This window comes from Hippoglossus stenolepis, chromosome 5, assembly GCF_022539355.2.
Source record: "Hippoglossus stenolepis isolate QCI-W04-F060 chromosome 5, HSTE1.2, whole genome shotgun sequence".
NCBI classification, from domain to species: domain Eukaryota; kingdom Metazoa; phylum Chordata; class Actinopteri; order Pleuronectiformes; family Pleuronectidae; genus Hippoglossus; species Hippoglossus stenolepis.
Window position 1 is genome coordinate 23,517,025 of NC_061487.1, and position 20,464 is coordinate 23,537,488.

Below are 20,464 nucleotides of genomic sequence, written 5' to 3' on the forward strand. Positions count from 1 at the left end.
TTCTCCTGTTTAAATCCCTCATTCATTCAGTGTTCCTCCAAGAGAAACACAACCTTTACTGTTTTTTTCTATGCATCATGCATCTTTCATACTTGTGTCTTGTCCTGTCCCCTCAGCCCACTTTGACTCTTAGCCTTTTCACTTCATTCCTACAGTGATGCATAGGGCTGAGCAATAAGACGACGTGCATCATGTAACGACAGGAACGCATCCATCATTTCATATCATACTCTGACAACCCTTAGATTCCATTTTTTACAGCCATATATTTTGTTATTCGGAGTATGCCTTGTGTTCGTCCACACAGCGCGGATGCAGGCAGGGAATTTGTATGGCAGCAACACAAACAAACATGGAGGAGAGCGGACATGACTCAGAACAAGATAAATCCAGACAGGCGAAGGGCTCCGACCAGCAAAGACAAATAGACGAACTCGCACCTAAAAGGCAATTTCTGTTTCATGGACGCGGTTTGGATATTAAAAGTCTGACATGGACCAAAAAGATGTACTTTGCAAACTATGCTGCAGGCAGGTCCACAAAACAGACTCCAGCTTTATTGTGTTATGAAGGAATTATATCCAAGTCTTTTATAATGGTATAAAAAAGTGTTTCTGTCCTGAAAGGGGCGAGCATTTATTTTAAATGTATTATCCGACCGCTACGCTACGCAAGATGCCGTGTTGCATACAACCATAAAAACCCAAATGGAGATCCACATTCTAAGTGCACATGTCCAAAGAATGCTCCAATAAAACCCAAATTGCATCGGCACATCCCACATCTCTTAATGGAATAATATTTTTGAATCAGGCCAAATTCGGAATATCAAAACGAATATGTTGTTTAATTGAGATTTAATTCAAAGTCCTGCTTGGAATATTAGTTTTCCTATATCAGCTTTCTGTAACTTGTGATTAAAGCTACATAATTTTTAGACAGAAAATTCAAGGCCCAATGTTTTCTTTGGCTGAAACAATAACAATTAGTTATTAGTTAGTTAGTTAGTTAGTTAGTTAGTTAGTTAGTTAGTTAGTTTATTGACCAAAACAGATAAAACATTTGGGTCCATAACATGTTGAAGTTATTCATAGAGAAAACAAACCCATTAGTAGATAAAACAAAGATTTGTGTGTTCTGGATCATTTTATGCAACAATCCTTAATATTCAGTCTGATTTACTGAGTATCAATGGAAAGCTATGGGAGTTCTGTGAATTGCAGGAATAGATTGTAATAAACGGCACATCACTGGGGCAGCCACTCTGTACTTGTTTGATACAAAGTGGGTTATTTTCCACAGTGGCTGAATTTTTATCAGAGGATATTTTTGAGTGCTCTTTTTATGGCTTTAAGCAGTAAAAAAGCTTTCAGGTGATATACAAGATTTATTAAAGGGGATGCGTGTTGTGTTTTCCACCTTTAACTGTGCTTCATATCAAGTTCTTAAACATTCACATTCTTATTCACATTACGCAGCAAACAGCAAAGAATAATCACGATCCATTACGAGTGACCAACACAAACAGTTGAAGGAAGAAACTGTCAACTTCAAGTTCCTCAGACGTTTTTCTCTCACAAGTTAGAGCAGAGACGGACGAAGCCACAGGTAAAGTGGCTATGACTCAATTAGAAGGGAACCAAAATGAAACGTCCCATTACCTTCAATAAAATTGTGGATTTCACTGGGTTTGAACATGAATTTATCCAAATTGTTGTGAACATTTGAATAAATTAAAGCCTTACAAAATAAAGTTTATAAACCTTTTAATGAAGCATTGTTGCATATTATAGCTTTAATTCAAACACTTGCAAATAGCTATGAGGCTCTTGCACACTGTAATTTTGCAAATACTATTAATCATGTTTCTAGTCGGTCTACTGACTATATGACGTATAAATGTCTGTCCAACGTTTGCTCTCCTTTCAGTTTTTAGTTGCTTGTTGTTTTTGGTCACCACCACCTCCTGGTTCTTTGACTGATGGTTGATAACTGGAGTTTGTAAACTACAAACCGAAACAATGAGCTAAAAAAGGCTCTAAAAGGCTCAGTAGAGTCAAAAGAATCTGCAGAGTCTGTGTGATCATGCATATCACATAAAAAAATAGTCATTTGATATATTATAATTGTAAAAATTATTGATCAATGCAGCTTTAAAACTTTAAAAAAAGGTAAAAATCAATACCTAAAGATGCCACATTCTATTCCACGTATTATACAGTATATACAATATTCATTTCATTGTATAGATCACGATTGTTACGGCACATATACTTTAACAACTGCATGTAGGTCCAGAGCAGCGGTGCAGCAACTGCCCGTGCAGCAGCAGCCCACACAGTAAAAAGTGGAACCACAATAGCTTAATCCAAATAATCCATGATTTCTCCAGAGGTCTGAAGGACTGACTGGGGGATGTTTTCCTCTCAAGCTGCGGACACACACACTATATACAAAGAGACGACATCCAATAGTTTAATCTGTCTTCTCTATTTGAGAGTCACCACTTCAGTCTTCACCCTAATATTAAATCTAACACCTCTCCTCCTCCGTAAGCTTGCGTGCGTTCCTTCGTTCTTTTCCGATGTCCAGTCTTGCTGAGACTTTTTTCGGCCGTCTGTCCCAACACCTTCCCCCCACAGTTCACATGCTATGTCTCTGGTGTGCACCCCCCTCTCATTTATTCCCCACCTCACCCTCTGCTTTCTCTCTCCCTCTCTGCCGTGCTGACTTTAGGTCCATCAGGGCTTTGCAACACCGTTTTCAACCTCAGAGCGATAGGCCATTTGTTACAGCTAGAAGCTTTCTACTTCTGGCTCACACACACCCACACACACACACACAGACACACACACACACACAATAAATACCCACTATATCCCTGACCTTATCTCCTCTGTACAACTCTCTCTGGAACTATTGTCAGTGACAGCTCATTTCAAGAGCGACTCTGTTCACCCCAGCAGCTGTCACACACAAGGATTCACATTATCGTCCGTATTAACACATCTCAATGTCAAATTAAGACAAAGACTGCAGCAAGGGTGCAGGGGGGGACATTTAAAGTCGCCACATGGGAAACATCTATCATTATTACGTTGTTGGATAAAGCGGTCACTCTTCACAAAAGCTAAGGCACAAATCAATCTGAGGAAGAAACCACAAGACGATTACACAGACTAATCTAAATTATGAATCAATAAAGGACACATACAGAAAAGGTCCTGCAGCAACTGTCTAAAGTCCTTTTAATTGTACATCTGACATTATAATCATTTGTTGTCAAAATCTGAAAATAGTAAGTCCAGAAGATCTCTGGCCTGTTTGTCTGAAATGCCCATGAAGAAGGTCGTTGCTAAGTTGACTATATAACTATATAACTATATAACTCAGGCCCTAAACTAACTAAAGCTACTATGAAGCTGAAGAAATCTGACACAGTTTTAGCTAAACAACAGATGATCATACCAGAAGCTTAAAATGATCATGTTTTAAGGAAAATTCTGAAACACGACCAGATGGGATGGGACGCTCAATACCGAGAGTGTGTTGTGTCGAGATTCCCAGGTGCAGTTGTTTTGAAACATTGCTCGGAATGTGGTTAAAAAAAGTCGTGTCACTTGACCATCATACATCGTACAGAGGGCAAAATTATCGTTAAAATACGATAATTATCGTAAATCTGGCAACACTGGTTTTCAGTTGTCAATACTGACGTTTCATCCTGTTTTTATAGCATCAAAAAGGCTAAGTACTAAAAAGCTAACTTATCGGTAAAGTTAACACTTGGACAAAGATCAGTGTGATTAGAACTACCTAAAATGACAAAAAACATCTTTGAGAAAAATGTATTCTATGTGACTTACTACGGCCCATATCCCATGCACTAATATGGAGGAGGGAGGGTTTATGGTATATACATCCGCCAGCCACCAGGTGGCGATCGACTCACTGTGGCTTCACACTTGGGGAGCAGTCATGACGTCCATGTTTGTATAGACTCTATAGACTGTGACTGGCTCATGTTCCAGGTCAGTTTGTTAGCCATCACCTCACCAGGTAGAGAAGTTACCTGTCGTCCAGCAACACATATTTCATAAGAACATGTGGATGAACTTTGTTAAACTACTCTTACCTACTGGACATTTACATGATTTTCCAAGTACATTACTGTGTCTGTGTTGGTTTCTACATTTCGTAAACTGTGACACATTGTGACGTATGTGATGAAAACATTTTCATCACACGGTGTATCCGAGGTGGAAGCATCTTTTTATATCTTGGACGAAAAGTCCATAACATTTTCACTGCAGAGCTGAACTTTTTGACACTTTTGACATTTCAGCTCAATGAAAGCGGTGAGAAATAGTGGAACTGGGGCAAAGTCAGCTGGAAATCAGACGACTGGAATTTATTATGTGACCTGTGACATTTCTATACCAGGAGGGAGAAAAAAGACTGGAAAGAATAAGAGCGATGTCAGAAACAAGAAAAGCCCAAAACTTGTGTTTGAAGACAATAGTATTTTGGCAGATTTAACATTACTGTGTATTAAATGATACATATACTGACATACTTATGTTTGGCTATGCCTCTGCTGTAGCCTACAGATACAAGGTTTTCAGTCTCTGCATAAACTGGTGTGTAGCATTCATGTCAATATTATTGGCTAGGTACATTAAATCATAGTATGCATCTGTCTTTCACTTATGTGGCACTTAAATATACATATTTCCTAACACAGAAAACACGTACATGCTCACACTGTGCTATGTGTCTCATTGTCATTCTTAATCTGGATTGAAGCAAAGCACATGGTTTGATTTAATTATCATCATCCAGGCGTGACTGCTGCTCGGCTGCATCTCGCTGTGTTGCCGGCTCCGGTGGAGTTTTACCGTCTTGTTGACAGCCTCTCATCTACCGTGCACCAGTGACCTGGGGAGACAGCTGCGAGAGGCTTCAACAGAGGGGTCACTCTGTTTGAAGTGTAAATGTTTCTCTTTATTGTTGGACAAGAGAAAGCTTCTAGAGCACTGAATTATAAATGTGTTTTTTTTCTACTTGTGGTTTCGGATCAAGCTCCATATCTCACTGTCTTCAGCTGGTTATAACGACTCCTCCCATTGCCACACGGTTCCAGGAGTGACACGTGGTCGGGTGGTTTTCTAACCAGTGCAGTTTGGTAACCGTCCTTCTAGGAGTGCTCCCGGGTGTTTGGTTTTATCTTTGCATGTCATTCTATACCTCTTTTCTCAGCTGCCTCTTCATCTCTCTCTTTTTTAATCTCTCTCTTGGGTGCAAGAGGTAAAAAAAAATAAAAAGCCCCCCCATGATGATTCAGCAATCCCTCCGGATCCAGAGGTTTTGGAAAAGGGGAACAAAAGAAAAGATTCAGCCCATCAATCCACTTCACCTTGCAGCGGACCATGAACATGCACTGCACCACTGAGCGCTGTTTGTCTGCGGCGCTGACCTTCCGCTCACTTTTAAAAGCTTCTCAAGAAGAATTCAGGACGGAGGGGATTGACGTGACGGAGACAGACACGGGAAGACAAGGAGAAAGGATGTGGTTGAACGCCACACCACCGGACACTACCTGAAATACTGCACATCAAGTGCCGTGTTCACTAGTCATGGGTTATTGAAGGGCTTGTATAATGTGACACCACCATTCGTCATCGGGCTGTTCTCCTGAAAGCTGATATCTGCATGTACGCACAAACACACACAGGGTACAGCGTGTAGTTACGTGTGTTTCCACACAGTCATTTTCAAGAATTCATATAGAGACCGACCGATAGATTTCTGGGGGTCAATGCCGATACAGAAATTAGAGAGTGAAACATTTCTGACAATATATCTCCTGATATGTACATATTTCAAAAAGTTAAAATGATTCCAAAGAAAACACAAATACAACCAAGTGTGTAGAACTTGAATAAAGCAAATAAACTCATATTTTGTTAAAATGTAAAGACGAATGCATTGTTTATGCATTTTTTCTTTATTCTGTAAAATAAAAATGTTCAAATTGGCAAACAAACGCAGACATCGGTCGAGCTGTAATCTATAATAGTAAAAGAGCTACAGACAACCAGTCTCTACTGTCTGTACTGACTCCATTCACCGAGCACCGTAACACAGACATGAGTGGGAAAGCCGAGCCGACCAGTTTCATCTCCATACGAGAGGCTGCCAAGCGGCCCCATCACCAACAAAGACCAACAGCTTGTTCACGCACAAACACCCTAATGGAGAAAAATGAAAGAGGGAAGGTGCGGCACAACGGGCCGATGGACGAGAGGAGAGGACAAATGAAAAGAGAGTGGGTGAGTAAGCGGTGTGGAAGGATAGAGGAGCGGGGGGGATTACAAGATCGGCTGATGAGGAAAAGATGAGGTGACATATGAGGCATGGGGATCCATTCACACCCCATAAGTCTCTATTCTCCATCTGTCAGGATGCTGCACGCACACACACACACACACACACACACACACACACACACACACACACACACACACACACACACACACACACACACACACACACACACATTGAGGGCTTCACTATCCAGTTTGTTCAGGTCTTTGTTTCAGGATTATTTAATCGGACATGGGATTAGAAATTGTTGTGCATCGTTATACAACCTCAAAAATCATTTTGCAAAATAGATTTTGTGCAGGAACCCCCACACACGAGACACACAAACTTACTTCACAATGAAGCCTTCAATTTCATCTGACAAATGCTACAAAAGCTGCTTAGTGTCGTTTTCTTAGTTCCACATTCAATAATGTTAAGTTGCTGTAGTGATGTAGTGCACACACACACACACACACACACACACACACACACACACACACACACACACACACACACAGAGAGAGAGACACACACACACACAGACACACAGAGAGAGAGAGAGAGAGAGAGAGAGAGAGAGAGAGAGAGAGAGAGAGAGAGAGAGAGAGAGAGCATCATCCACCTTTACTCTCACAAGGTTATGCAAGCAATAAACAGACTTTGTTTCCCATTGGATTGAAAGAGAAAGAATGGACACACACAACACACACACACACACACATCTGCTGCAGAGTGTGCAGGTTTTGCTGCTATGAAGAGGTATGGCGTGCGGGGTGCGTTTGACTTCAGGGTGCAGCAGCAGTGTGAGGGGCGGGTGTTTGATTCCTCGATAGCTCTGAGGAGAATTGGATTCTGATGTACTGCAGTGACCAGAGAGGGCGACCCTGCAGAGGCGGACACCTGCTGGGGCGGATATAATCTCAGGGGAAAGAGCTGATGGTGTGTTTGTTTTGTGTTTGCATGTGTGTATTTTGTGCGCTGTGTGTTTTTTCTTTTCCCTGTGTCATCCTCAACCTGTCCAGCTGGTGTCCACAGTGGGGTCTCATGTCCCACTCCCACACACTGACTGTATATACAGATAGACAACATAACACAGCTCCTGATAAGTGAAGCTAAAGCGTCTTTATTACCTCTGGCTGCAGTACAGATCATAAAATCTGCCTCCTCCATGTTAGTCTATGAGACATGGATGGATGGTTTCTAATGTACTGTTTAGTAATAAGTTTTGTTTTTTAGTATCTGAGCACAAAGTTGATAGTAACGTATACAGCGACGTGTTCTGCTGCCGTAATGTTCTTGTTCAAACTGTGAGCTTCCAATTCAACAATCTGCACATCTTTGTTTGTGTCTGCGGGAAAATGTTAAATCATTATTTCCTTTCTTTTCGTTTCGCCGTCTCAGTCAAATAAATTCTTTATATTAGAGATACCTCTTTGTCAGGGGAGGTCACCATGAAACTTAACAGCACTATAGAATATTAAATGTGATCAATGGGGCATTCAAATCGAGTTTAAAATACGTGAATACCACGGCTGTGTTGTTGTATTTGGGCAAAAATAAATGACAAATTAATTCAGCCTCAGGCGAGTTTTCATTGTTTGCTGATCTGCCCTTGAGAAGCGAGATGTAGCGACACAGTATATTAAACTTAAATTGCTTGTTATGTGCCTGCTACTCGAACACTGTCTGTTTTCACTGTCTGTCTTTCAAGACCAGATACTGTACAACCAAACCTGGTCAACAAACATGTCCCCAGTCAAGTTTTCAATAAGGAATCCATTTCATACATAGTATATAGTATATATAGTATTCACCACTGGTTTGGCTGTTGATGCAAACACCATACGTTTTGATCTGGTACATCTTATTTAGGCCGAAACGCACGTTCAACCCTCTTTATTTACATTCATTAACGTTTGACTTTGAGTTTTTGGTTTGGTCCATGTCCCATAGGGTGAGGGCAGACTAAACAATTGTAGTAAGAAGCTGAGAGAGGGTAACCTGAGTGTTGGAAATAAAAATGAGTATTTCTACATCTTCATATTGTGAAAAACTACACAGGTCCTCCACTCTGTCTCCAGCTAACAGTACAGTACACTCTCCGGTGTCACATATTCAGATCTTACAAACCAAACTCGACTGCGTTGGGCTGTGTGTGACTGTGTTGTTGAATCCTGTCCCCGGCACGGACAGGATAAACATCTCATGCTCCGCTGTTCTCCTCCATAATCCCACTTGGCAGCCATGCAGCACATCACAGGGAATACAGCTCATGACCAGATAGGCTGTAACAGGCAGAGGATCTGCTCGACACTGCTGCGGTTAAATAAACTGTGCATGCAAGCCCACAGACGTGAAAGTATAGGAAAGGTTTCTGTGTGCTGTAATTAGCATATAGTTCAACCGTGAAAATAAATAATTGGGGGTGTGCAAGACTGAGAAATGCCTTGTCTCTTTAATACAGACGTAAATTGAGAGTTGCAATTTATAAATGTAGAACTTTGATGTATACTGAAGATAAAAGTTATCTATGTATCTCAGTTCTGATGAAGTTATCTACTGTACGTCATATCCCTCTGTGGATCTAATTTATTTTTGTTTCAGTCTCTCCATCCTCTCCCTCGTTCTCTTTCTCCACAGCAACCAGCCTGGCTACACTCTTATTTACTTCCCTTGACTTATAGTCCGTCTGACTGGCTACCAGCTACAGTGTCGCCCTGCTGAGCCAACAAGCATCGCGAACACCACATTTATGTTCCCTTCATGCTCATTTAATAGAGGCTGGAAATAACAAGGTGCGGGGAGATCAAATGAGGCACGTGAAGAATGCGTTCTTAATTCTGTGTCCCTGTTGTCGCACACACACACACACACACACACACACACACACAGGGCTTATGATTGATGATGGTGCTCTGTCTTCACGGCTTGGGACGATGTTTGGAGCAGACTCAGTGAATAAAGAGGCAGAATACAGAGACACAAACTGAGTCATTTAAAGCGTCACTGACAGCGCTTTGCGTCTCCTGTTACAGTATCACATCTCAGGTGTGGGAGTGAATTACATTATGTATTATAAAATCGTATGCTGGGAAGAGCTTCGATTGCATTATGCTCAGGCAAATTGAAGCGACCCGCAAATCTGAGTCCAGGGTTCTCTCGCCGAGTTGAGGGTTAGTGAGTTTGAGTTTGAGTTTCTCTGGGTCTTGTTCACGAGTGAGAGGAGGATGGAGATGGAGATGGACAGGTGCAGCATCAGCAGTAATGCAGGCATTATACCAGACCGTAGCTCAGAGCTGAGCTGGAAGGAAAAGCTTTAGATTTTATTTGTCGATCTACGACTCGCACCGACAGTCATGAGCTCTGGGAAGTGATCAATAGATTTTATATTCATTCTGGCCTGGAAACTCCACCAGATCCCTCAGGAGGAGATGAAAGTACGGGATGTCTGGAAAACCCTTCTAAACCTGCTGGATGGATGAATGGATGGATGGATAGATGGATAGATGGATGAATGGATGAATGGAGGGATGGATGGATGGATGAATGGATGAAAGGATGGATGGATGAAAGGATGGATGGATGAAAGGATGAATGGAGGGATGGATGAATGGATGAATGGAGGGATGGATGGATGGATGGATGGATGTGGATGGATGGATGAAAGGATGAATGGATGAATGGAGGGATGGATGAATGGATGAATGGATGAATGGATGGATGGATGAAAGGATGGTTTGATGGATGGATACCAGTGGCATGAATTATTTAGTGACAGCACAACTGGGGTTTTGGAGCGATGAAGAAGAAGAGAATTGTATCGACGTGGTTTTGGAGCGTAACATAGATTTGCAGAACTTGCAGATGTCGGAGTCGGCAGCATCATCAGTTTCTGAGGCATTTCATTTACTGGCATCATCATCGGAACATCTCTATCGTTTATTTATTATTATTTCATTAAACTGTTAAACTTTGATAAAAAAATGCAAAAATCTGGCTGTTGTAAAACATAGACACATAGTACATGCATGTCCTGTTCTCTGCTACTGCAAGTCCTCTCTTACGTACTGTACATTACATTTGCATGTCTTGTGCTCTGCTGATCACGTGCCAAGGACTTGGTCTCAGACACTGTTTAAAGTTTGAACAGCTCCACTGGGAGGGAAAGGAGAGAAAGGAGGATCCATGGCTGGTTTAGTGTTTACGCCCTCCTCTTGTTATCGCCTGCTCCTTCACCTGAACCCACGCACACTCCTCTTATTTCCTCCTTCTGATACGTAAACAATTACCTTATCGTCCCCTCAGACGTCACAAGACACATTATCTCCAACCGTCTCCCTCTCCCTCCTTTCTTCTCCTTTTGTCTCTGAATAGAATGAGAAGTCACACACCCTAATAATCACTTACCCAGACAGGTTCTGTGGTTCAATAAGATTATTGACAAGTCTCTGCTTGAGAACAAGTGGATAGTCAATCAGGAAACGTGTTAAAACTAACAATCCAAAGCTGAAGTCATGCTGTCTGCTACTGTCTCTCTCTCTTAGTCACTTTCTCTGCCCCTGTCTCTCGTTCTCTACTTGGAATTGATGTCCAGGGACGTAATAATTGGACAGCAGATCCCACTCCAGTTCATGGCATTAGGGACATAAAAGAGTCACTTCCATCTCCCTCAGGCCAGAATACGACTGAATTAGGAAAAAGGGAGCAAATCTGCCGAGGCTGTCTGGAAATACACCATCAACCGGTGAGAATATTAAAAGAACTGGAACTGTGATGCATGTGCAGCAAATGAATGACAATAGCAGAAGGAAAATTCAGCTTTTCTGCAAAGTTTTACTCAGAAACACGGTTTGGAAAGTGAGAATCTTGGGGGGATATTAACAACCTGACCAGCAGTGAGACGTAAACTCAGACAGGTTAACAATGTGTTCTGGTGTTTTCCAGAGACAAAAACTGCATATGTCACGTTCTTTCCAATCCAAACACTGCTGTTATGTATCTTAAGCATAAAAGAAACAAAAAACATTGCCTTGACTCCCTTAAGTCAGAGTTTTTACACAGAGAGCACAAGACACATGCAAAGCAGAGGTACACGCCCACAGCAAGAGACGGAGGAATGATGTAGCAGTTATCAGAGGGCTTGAAACCGAGCCGTGAGATAAAGGCCAGCCCCGAAGCATTTAGCTCACAGCTAATATATTGCACATCCAGATGTACTGTACAATAGAAGGGATAAACTGAGGAAAGAACAGAAGCACATTGCATAGAGATAGACTGGAGGGAATCAGGAGGAGAGGAAGAAACAAAGAAGTGTTTATCAGAGTTGTGCAGCGTCGGCGCACCTGCACCACCTGACAGGCAGGTGAACCCCACCACACACACACACAGACACACACACACACACACACACTGTTATTCCAGTCCCTGCTGTAACTATCTGCGTCTGTTAGTTAGCAGCATTATGCAAAAACTTCTCCACGGATTTCCATGAAACTTATTGGAACGTTGCAGTACGAGTCAGGGAGGAGCCCGTTATATTTTGGTGCGGATCCGGATCACGGGGCAGAGCCGGGGGACTGATATTTATTCGAGCAAATTGGTGCAGATCCAAGCACAAATCTGTGTCTGGTGAATTTAAATGTGGTTTCACAAGGGGGACTGTTGTGCCCTGGCTCTGTGGGCCATGCTCCTTTCTTATTTAATACGAGTCATGTCCTGTTCACGTTTCTCTGGACCTAATCCAAGTCCTTAAATATTGGTGATCCGCCAATTCCAGGTCTGATCTCACACTTAATGTTGATTAAATAGCTCGTGTAACTAACACACTGACATTGAACAGCTGTAGACGATTAGCTTCTTGTTCTAAATACTAGCCGTACAAAAATATAAAGTCTATAAGCTTCATTTATGGATAGGACATCAATGAAATTTAGATTTTGAACGATGCAATCTCTTTTAATTGCATGAAATGAAAAGCTAAGCCGTCTCAATCTGCCCAATTTGTTGGAACTGCAAACGTGTGTCACTACCCCTGACAGCTGTTGTGCAGGGAGAACACAAACATCCAGGTTTAATTTAGCTCTGTCGTCAAGTTATTTACTTATAGCTGATTTGGCAGCAACGCTCCCACCAGATAAGAAGCTGCATTAGTAAACCTGTAGACCCCCATCACGCTGTAGAAATGTGCACATGGTGTTTACCTCCATCAGAATGTCACTCTCATCTCTTGTTAATTCAGTCTGTTGATCTTTAGACCTTACCCTCTATTTGCCCTATACTCCGCCTCCGTCTCCCACTAACTTTATCTCTCCCTTCACGCTCCGAACCCAAACAGAGGCAGGCAGAGAAGCAGGATGAATGATGAGTGGACGAGGGAGTTTCGGCCCACTCCAGCACAAAGGGGGACCGGAGACAAACAGCAGAGCCATGCAAATTAAAGATGACAGGAGTTCTGATGCTCCTGCCTCACCGAGCTCGCCGGGACCCGGAGGATTCAGCTCAGTGGCCGAAACATGGGAGGATGGTGAGGCTCAGGAGCTCGCACTGGAAAAAACATGGGAGCAGCAGATGGGTTTGTTTACTTTTGGAGAGGGCCACCATCCTCCTTCCCAAAAACCGGCAGAGACGTGCAAAGAAAGATGGAAAAAATCTCAACAAAGAATTCACCATCCATATGATGCAATGGCTCACAAACCACTGCAGAGGTACATTGCCACAAGTTCCCACTCTGCATCGCCCTCTAGTGGATGCACCGCTTAACGTAAAGGATGCACGGAGTTCGAAAGGGACGTATGTCTTTAATTCCATAAATGCAGATTAAATTGACCTTCAGGTGTCATCACAATATACAAAGTCCTCACAAGGCAATGAGACTCTACTGTAACACATTTTCTCCTCAATGGCCGTTCATTGGAGACATATCTATACACACCTGAGACAACCTTGCGATTCCCATTGTCCTGACAAGGCAGTAAAATGTCAGACACAACAATACACACAATCTAGAGTACTTTTCATAATAAAGAATCATGTGTGTGTGTGTGTGTGTGTGTGTGTGTGTGTGTGTGTGTGTGTGTGTGTGTGTGTGTGTGTGTGTGTGTGTGTGTGTGTGGCTAGCTGAGGTGCACCCCTGAGGACAGCTTGATGTTTCCCTGCAGGGACTTTCCACTCCTTGTCACTGTTGCTGTGTTTACTCGCGAGAATCACACGCAGGAAAGCTCAATTTCCTACTTCCATTCAGAGACGCAACGATGAAACTACACGACAGGAAATACACTGGAAATGCTGAGAGTGAGTGCGGAGAAAATAAATGTGCAACGGTATCTGATTCCCTTATGCTCTTCTTATAGGTACAGATTGCTTTGATCATGGTGAATGTGTTTCGTGCAGCGTTTCTCTAGTCTTATCCACCACTCAAAGTCCTTTACAGTACAAGTCCCATTCACCCGTAAGCGCACACTTTCAAAAAGTGCCTCCATCCACGGCGCTTTTTTTCCCATCACACCCTTTTTACAGCTGTCAGGGGCAATCTGGGGTTCAGTATCTTGCACAGGTGCTCTTCAGAAAGCAGAGGAGCTGAACCACTGACCTTCATGTTAGTGGACGACCCTCTCTACCCTGAGCCACAGCCGATCAACTCTAAAAGGTCCGCATCAAAGGCACCACCCAGTCCAACAGGCTTTCAAGCATCCTCGAGACTCTGTCTGCACTCTAGCTCTTCCATCTGCGTTCCGATGACTGTCCCTGACGACCGGACTCCTCCTGGCAGGGCTCTCTAAATCCTCTCTTAAGCCTTTTGCAACTCATCAAGCATTCTGCAGCTACTGCTCTCCTCCATCTCCCTAAATTGTGTCTTGGGTTTTCTGCACACATATAGGACCGATGTAACCAGACGGGGAAAATATGGGCAACCTTTTTCTGACGCAAAGACATAGAGTGATTTATTCTTTTGCCTGCAGGGAAAACTGTATTTGTAATTTCATTTAATCAGCGGAAACCGTTCATAACTGAGCAGTGGATATGCTGCAGTAAAAAATTTTGTTAGAGGGCAACGGAAAACTGGAGACTAAATAGAAAACAGAGAGAATGAAATACAGAGAGAGCTGCATCTGTTACAGTGAGTGTGTGTGTAGGCTTGTGGCTGCCAGTGCACGTTTCTGTGTGTGTTCCTACGTGCGCGACCTTTTCGCAACTGTAAGTGTGTCTGCTTCCGTGCAAATCTGTAAGCGTGCATCTCTCTTTTGTGTAAGCTACAGTGAGACTATTTCATTATTCCCCAGTGTTTACTGACAGATAGTTCAGGCCTCAGTGAGCAGCTTGGGCTTCATTATCCCGCACAGCTATGGGTAGACACAGGGTAGACGTCCACGGCCATCACTCTCACACACACACACACACACACACACACACACACACACACACAACACACAACACCACACATCTCACAGATATAATAAAATCTGATTTTTGCAGGATTACAATATCAATATCTCCCTAAATCAGAAATGAATAAAACAAGAATACGTGCTGTGGGCAAACTGTACAAAAACATGTGGTCAAATTTGGCCTTAGTTTCCAACAGAAAGTGTTGGAGATTATGATGATAATCCAGTTTGTCATGTTTAAATTATGAGCATCTCTGTAACTTCACAATCACTTTGTCTTTGAGCAGAAAAAGGACCGTGTGCACACTCTGGCTCACTCACCCTGTCTTCTTCCTCTCTGAGGTCGGGCATGGTGCTGATGCACAAGCTGACAACAGTCACCACAACCATGATCACCGACATGCAGGCGAAGATCTTCCCCGGTAAACCAGATTGTGGATTCTCCATCGTATCTCGCAGCCAGTTCATCACCTTACGGTAGTTTGTCTCCTCCACCGGCACTCGCTGCATGGCATTTCTTTGTCTGCACTCCTCCTCGCGACGCTCCTGCTCGTTCACCTCCTCGATGCGCGTGTACATCTTCCTCTTGCAGCAGCGCTCCATGTATGTCATCTCCACACCCCAGTAGGTCAGCTCATCGTGCAGGGACAGGACGCACATCTCCCGCAGAATGCGCAGTTTCCCCGCGGCCAGGAAGTTGAGGATGACCCTGAAGGCGGACGGTGAGCGGTCGAAGAAGAACTCCTTGTAAGTTTCGTCATAGTCGTCACAGACACTGGCGATGTCCTCGGGGGACCGGCAGCCAGAGAGTCGGCCAAGTCGGGTGAGGGGGAATTGCTCCAGGGTACTCCAAGGGAAGGTGTAGCGATTCCCCCCAACGTTTATCACTGCCAACAGGCCGTGGTCGACCGACACCAGGTCCTCTGGCCGCTTGATGAACTGAGCCCTCTGGTAGTACACACCCTGGAGAGTTAAAAAAATAAAAGCTTCAATGAATGAGCAGCTGCATCTCAGATATTTGTGGTCACAATTTGTTTCCAGAACTTCATCACTAATATGATGTGATGAATATTATTCGTACCTTGATCGTCTCGGTCTCAGGGATCTCGGTGAAGATGCGGTCGAGACTGCTGTCATCGCTGACGGACAGATTGCTGAAGTCATGGTTGGCGTTGCTGATGATGGGCATGGCGGCATCTGGAAAGCACGCTGCTCCGGACTGGGCAGCTTAAACCAGGTGATGCTGGCAGAAGGAGGCCAAACAACTTTTTAGTCCCAGGACACAACAGTCCCTTCTGTGCTGCAGCGACTCACATTAAAACTTGTCCATGAGAAAAATGTTGCTGCCACAGCTCAGTTTGACTGAACAACAAAATAGCTGTAGTTTTGACTCCAGTGTCTTTGGTCTCACCGCTCCCTGATAGCAAAGGAGTTTTCTTCCCTCAGTGACAGATGAGCTATGGCTTTAGATTCCAACCAACAGAGCAAAAAACCCAAGAAGGGGAGCCAAGAAACCCGCTGTCACATCGGAGCGGGAGTGGGTTTGAAGTTGCTGTCAGAGGTCCGCAGTAGACTCAGCTGGTGCCTCAGGATTCAGCATCACATCAGTGGGTAATCCTGGGCTGAAGCGAGAGTCTGGAGAAGGAAAGCCCGAATAGAGAGAGTGCGTTAGGATTGATCATTGGCTGATAGCTACACAAGATAAGTCAAGGAGCCGAATGTGATGTGTCCAGGGACTGAGGCGGGATTGTCTGTGTCGCCGCGGCAGGATTAGGGAGGGCCTGGACACGTGGTGCCATCAAGCAGCCACTGAGACAGAGAGAGAGAGACATAGACAGAGAGAGAGAGGGAAATGTCAGGATAGAGAGAGGACGGAGGCAGGTGTCACGAGACAAAGCAAGAATGAGACAGAAGACAAAGGTTGAGGAGGAGATGAGACTGCAGCGCTCCACCCTCTCCGCGTTTCACCTCCTTTCAGCGGGGAAACAAGACGGATCAGCTCTGCGGCTATAAAAGGGCAGTCGCTGTCGTTAGCGGAGGACTTCAACTGACGGCAAAGGAATTTACGGCCAAATCAGATCACATTAACGGCGGCGGTAGCTGCTTTTCCTTGGCACAGGTGTTGGAAAATGTGGGGGAATAACAGCAGAAAAGAACATTCAGGTTGTTCACACTTACACTGAGTTACTGGCTGTCAAAGATTCTTGCAACAGATAGATGATAAAAAAAAAAAAACAAACGCACCAAAGTTTATTTTCTTGGCACCGGCACTGGCTTGCTGTGACGGTTGCCCAGAATGGTTTGCTGTGTTTCGAAGCCCTTAATAGTTGTGGTTAATTTTTAAACTGGGCCCTATTATCAGGTCGTTTATCATTCACTGACTGCAGCTAACTCACAGCTCATCTATTTGACTTCTGCTCACACGCAGCATGAAGACCAGCTGCTTGCAAACAGTGAAGGAGAACACGAAGAAGACCTTCTGCACTTTTCTGATATTTGTGTCATTAGGAGAATCAATTGAGAAAACACATCTATTTAACCATCGTCTGTGCTGTTTAATCTATACTTGTGCCTTTCTTGTAATGGTTACGCAAAATATCTGCATCCTGAGGACGTGTTGTCTATTCACACTATCAGTATTTACCTTCTATCATTTGTATTATTGCTTTTTTTCTGTGTTTGCAGGAAGGAGTGAACATCTCTGAACTGATCTTATTGAGTCTTGGTGGACAGGTGGTGGCCAAGAAAGAACCCATTAACTTTTGGATTGGATTCGATTAAAAGGGCAGATCCACTATTTATCGTTTATCTACTTTCTATAACAATGTAAAAGAGGGAGTTTTTTACCCATTGTTGTGAATTTGTCAAGAAGTAGGAGATCTTTATGAAAACAACCAGGCACATGTTGAGTGCTAATATCTATGAGCAGCTGAAATCTGGTGCGGAGCTGGATTTTCTGAATGAAAACAATCATTTTCAGGTTATTCAACGGTAACAAATATTACTTTCAACTATATCAGAGAACACATAATACACCTGTGTTTCCTTAAAGCAGTATGTGAACATGGTATATAACTGATCTCATATATATGTTAGGGGATTTACTGCTTTTGTATTTCAATATTACAGAACAATGGTTGCACAACATACTAATTCCAATATCTTTGTATTCATATTAAGGTCCCACTGGTGTCTTTGTGATTGGGGGGGTGTACAAGCCATCTATTCCTCCCATCTTTCATTCAATTTCAGAACATGTGATGATTCCAAGTATTTGATGTATAGATCCTACACATTTTTTACAAAGGAGAAATCAGTGTGTTTTCGTGTGTTGAATGTTTTGGTGGCAGACGATGAAAGAGTCCGGCCCTGGGTAGAAACAGCTGGCGTTATCCTCCGAGACCCATTGTTCTGTTGCGTCCAGCTACTCACAGTAAAGCGGACTTACATTTGGCCGGCTGCCCTGCACTTCCCTCCCTGCCAGCTTGTGTTGAGAATGTACGGCTACAACAGATTTTCGACACATGCACCAGTAATTTAGGTTAAGCCGGAAGCTCCGAAGGCAATTCCACACTTTTCCACCCATTTCTAAACACATATGTAAGAACGCATTTGCCTCCACTAATACAACACTCATCTGTCACTGAGACCAGCCCTGACTCACAACTGTTCACACTCAGTCCCAGCAACACTTTGCACTGTAAGAAGAATATCAGCCCTCACATCCTCCTGCTATCTACAGTAACCACTGGCTTATTGGGTGTGTGAGCGGACGGCTCAGACAGTTTGAAGCATTGGACCGCACCAACATGCGTCACTAATTTAGATCCAGAGGGATAGGATCCTGTACTGGAGGAACCAATATATCACTTCTGTCAACCTCGCTGGTGTTTCATTTCCACCTCGCAGCGGGGGCCCGAGTACGATCAACTATTTATTAATCGATTTGTATTCCCTGAGGACGTGGCTGGTTTTCTCCTGGTGGAAAGTTAATTGGAGGAGGTGTTCTGAGCAGCACACATGGCGTTCTCCATGCTCTGCACTGGACAGACAGCTGGGGACGGATATCAGAGGGGGGACGTAAACTCATTCCATTCTCCTGTAATCTGGAGTTTTGAGTTTGTAAGGGTTGATTTTAAACAAATTAACAAACTTATATCTAAGTTGTATAACAAATTTGAGCGCAAGCAATAAACCAATCACACATTTTGAATGTATTTCTGTTTATAGAGAGATGGAGGTTTTTTTTTTAATGACTTTTTTTATTTTATTCAATGGTTGCATCCTACTGTTCAGCTCTCAGTCAGCGAGCTTATATTATATTCATGGGCATGTCAACAGTGACTGCATTTGCCAGGAGCTATTGGAGAGACCCACGTCTTGTATGGATCGGGTTGCTTTAATGCACCACAGGAAAACTCTCTCTCCCTCTCTCTCTGTCTCTCTCTCTCTCTCTCTCTCTCTCTCTCTTCAACTTGCAAACACACACAATCAAACACACACACACACACACACACACTTGCGCAAGCACATGCTCTTTTGCACCTTTACCAGGCAATTAATTACACACCTTTAATTAAGATTGTATACCGATAATGTGCTGAGATAATTGTGTGTAAAATGAAAATACATGTTTAAAATATATTAGATGCCTAAAGTCAAAGTCAGATGTTGTTGAAGGACATGTAACATCCCATTAAAACCAGTGACTAATTCCAAATCTGGATGCATCCACTTCCAATCACACACTCACAGTCCACATCAACAATGGGTCTTTCTTCTACTGGATGTTGCGGTGTTGGAAAAGACACCGGCATGTTTTATTTTACATGTTAACTTCAGACACATGCTACAGCTGCAGATCGAGCCCCCGCAGACATCAGTGCAACTTATGAAGTGCAGCTTACCATCCTGACTCCACACGTCCGAGACCAGCCCGGTGAGAAATCCCCCCCGTTGGTGCCTCGCGGTCCCTCCGATCCCTCAGCAGCGGATCAGGCTGTCAGCGACCATTCCCCAGCGACACATGTTAAAGAATCACAATAACAGCCACACACACCTCTCCGGGATCCGCATCATCCGAGCCGGTGGGAGGCGCGCAGGGGAGTCCGGACACGCCAGAGATGGCAGCGGGGTTGGAGGCTCGGTGCGATGAAAGTGTCCCGTTACAGCTCGGTTAGTGGTGCTGCTGCTGCAGGAGGAGGAGGAGGAGGAGCAGGAGGAGCAGGGGAGGGAGGGAGTCAAAGCCGCGGTGCACAACGGAGGAGACTCCACCGGGTGCCCAAGTTCAAGTTTGCGTAAAGGTGACGACAAGCGCAGCAGTGTCCGTGCGCATGGGAGCTGAGGGTGAGAGGAAAGAGGCATTTTAATGAAACTGCAAGAGAAGAGAGAGTCTTTAGAGTTCGCTCCAAATCCTTTCTTCTGCCTTTAGATATTATAAATATCGAAGCACACTGAGGAGATGCTCAGTGGTTCCTGTCCTGATCTCTTCTGTGCGCAACAGGGGGCGCGGTTCCCTCCAGAATTAACTTGAATAAAGGTTTTGCTTAGAAATCTGCAGCCTGATGTTAGTTCTTCATGCTGGAAGTAAATGATGTTTTCAACATGAAGTCTGAATGACACGATCCCATTTACCTCTGGACACATTTTGTGAATATATGAAACATTTGCTTCACTTGGAGTTGAGCAAAAAACAACTTTATCAGCACTTT

General features: G+C 43.7%; 1 protein-coding gene across 3 annotated transcripts in view; it reads right to left on the reverse strand.

Moving 5' to 3' along the window:
• The window catches only part of kcng4a (potassium voltage-gated channel, subfamily G, member 4a), a 48,214-nt gene that overhangs the window by 3,793 nt on the left and 23,957 nt on the right, over positions 1-20,464 (reverse strand). For 2 of the 3 annotated variants that reach the window (XM_035157037.2, XM_035157034.2), the window contains 3 exons: positions 19,661-20,093; positions 15,835-16,388; positions 15,075-15,716 (listed from right to left, as the gene is read on the reverse strand). In XM_035157037.2, coding sequence (XP_035012928.1) covers positions 15,075-15,716; positions 15,835-15,942 — 750 coding nt within the window. In that variant the 5' untranslated portion in view covers positions 15,943-16,388; positions 19,661-20,093. Of the gene's footprint in view, positions 1-15,074; positions 15,717-15,834; positions 16,563-19,660; positions 20,094-20,464 lie in introns of all 3 variants that reach the window. The other variant, XM_035157038.2, reaches the window with a different exon arrangement.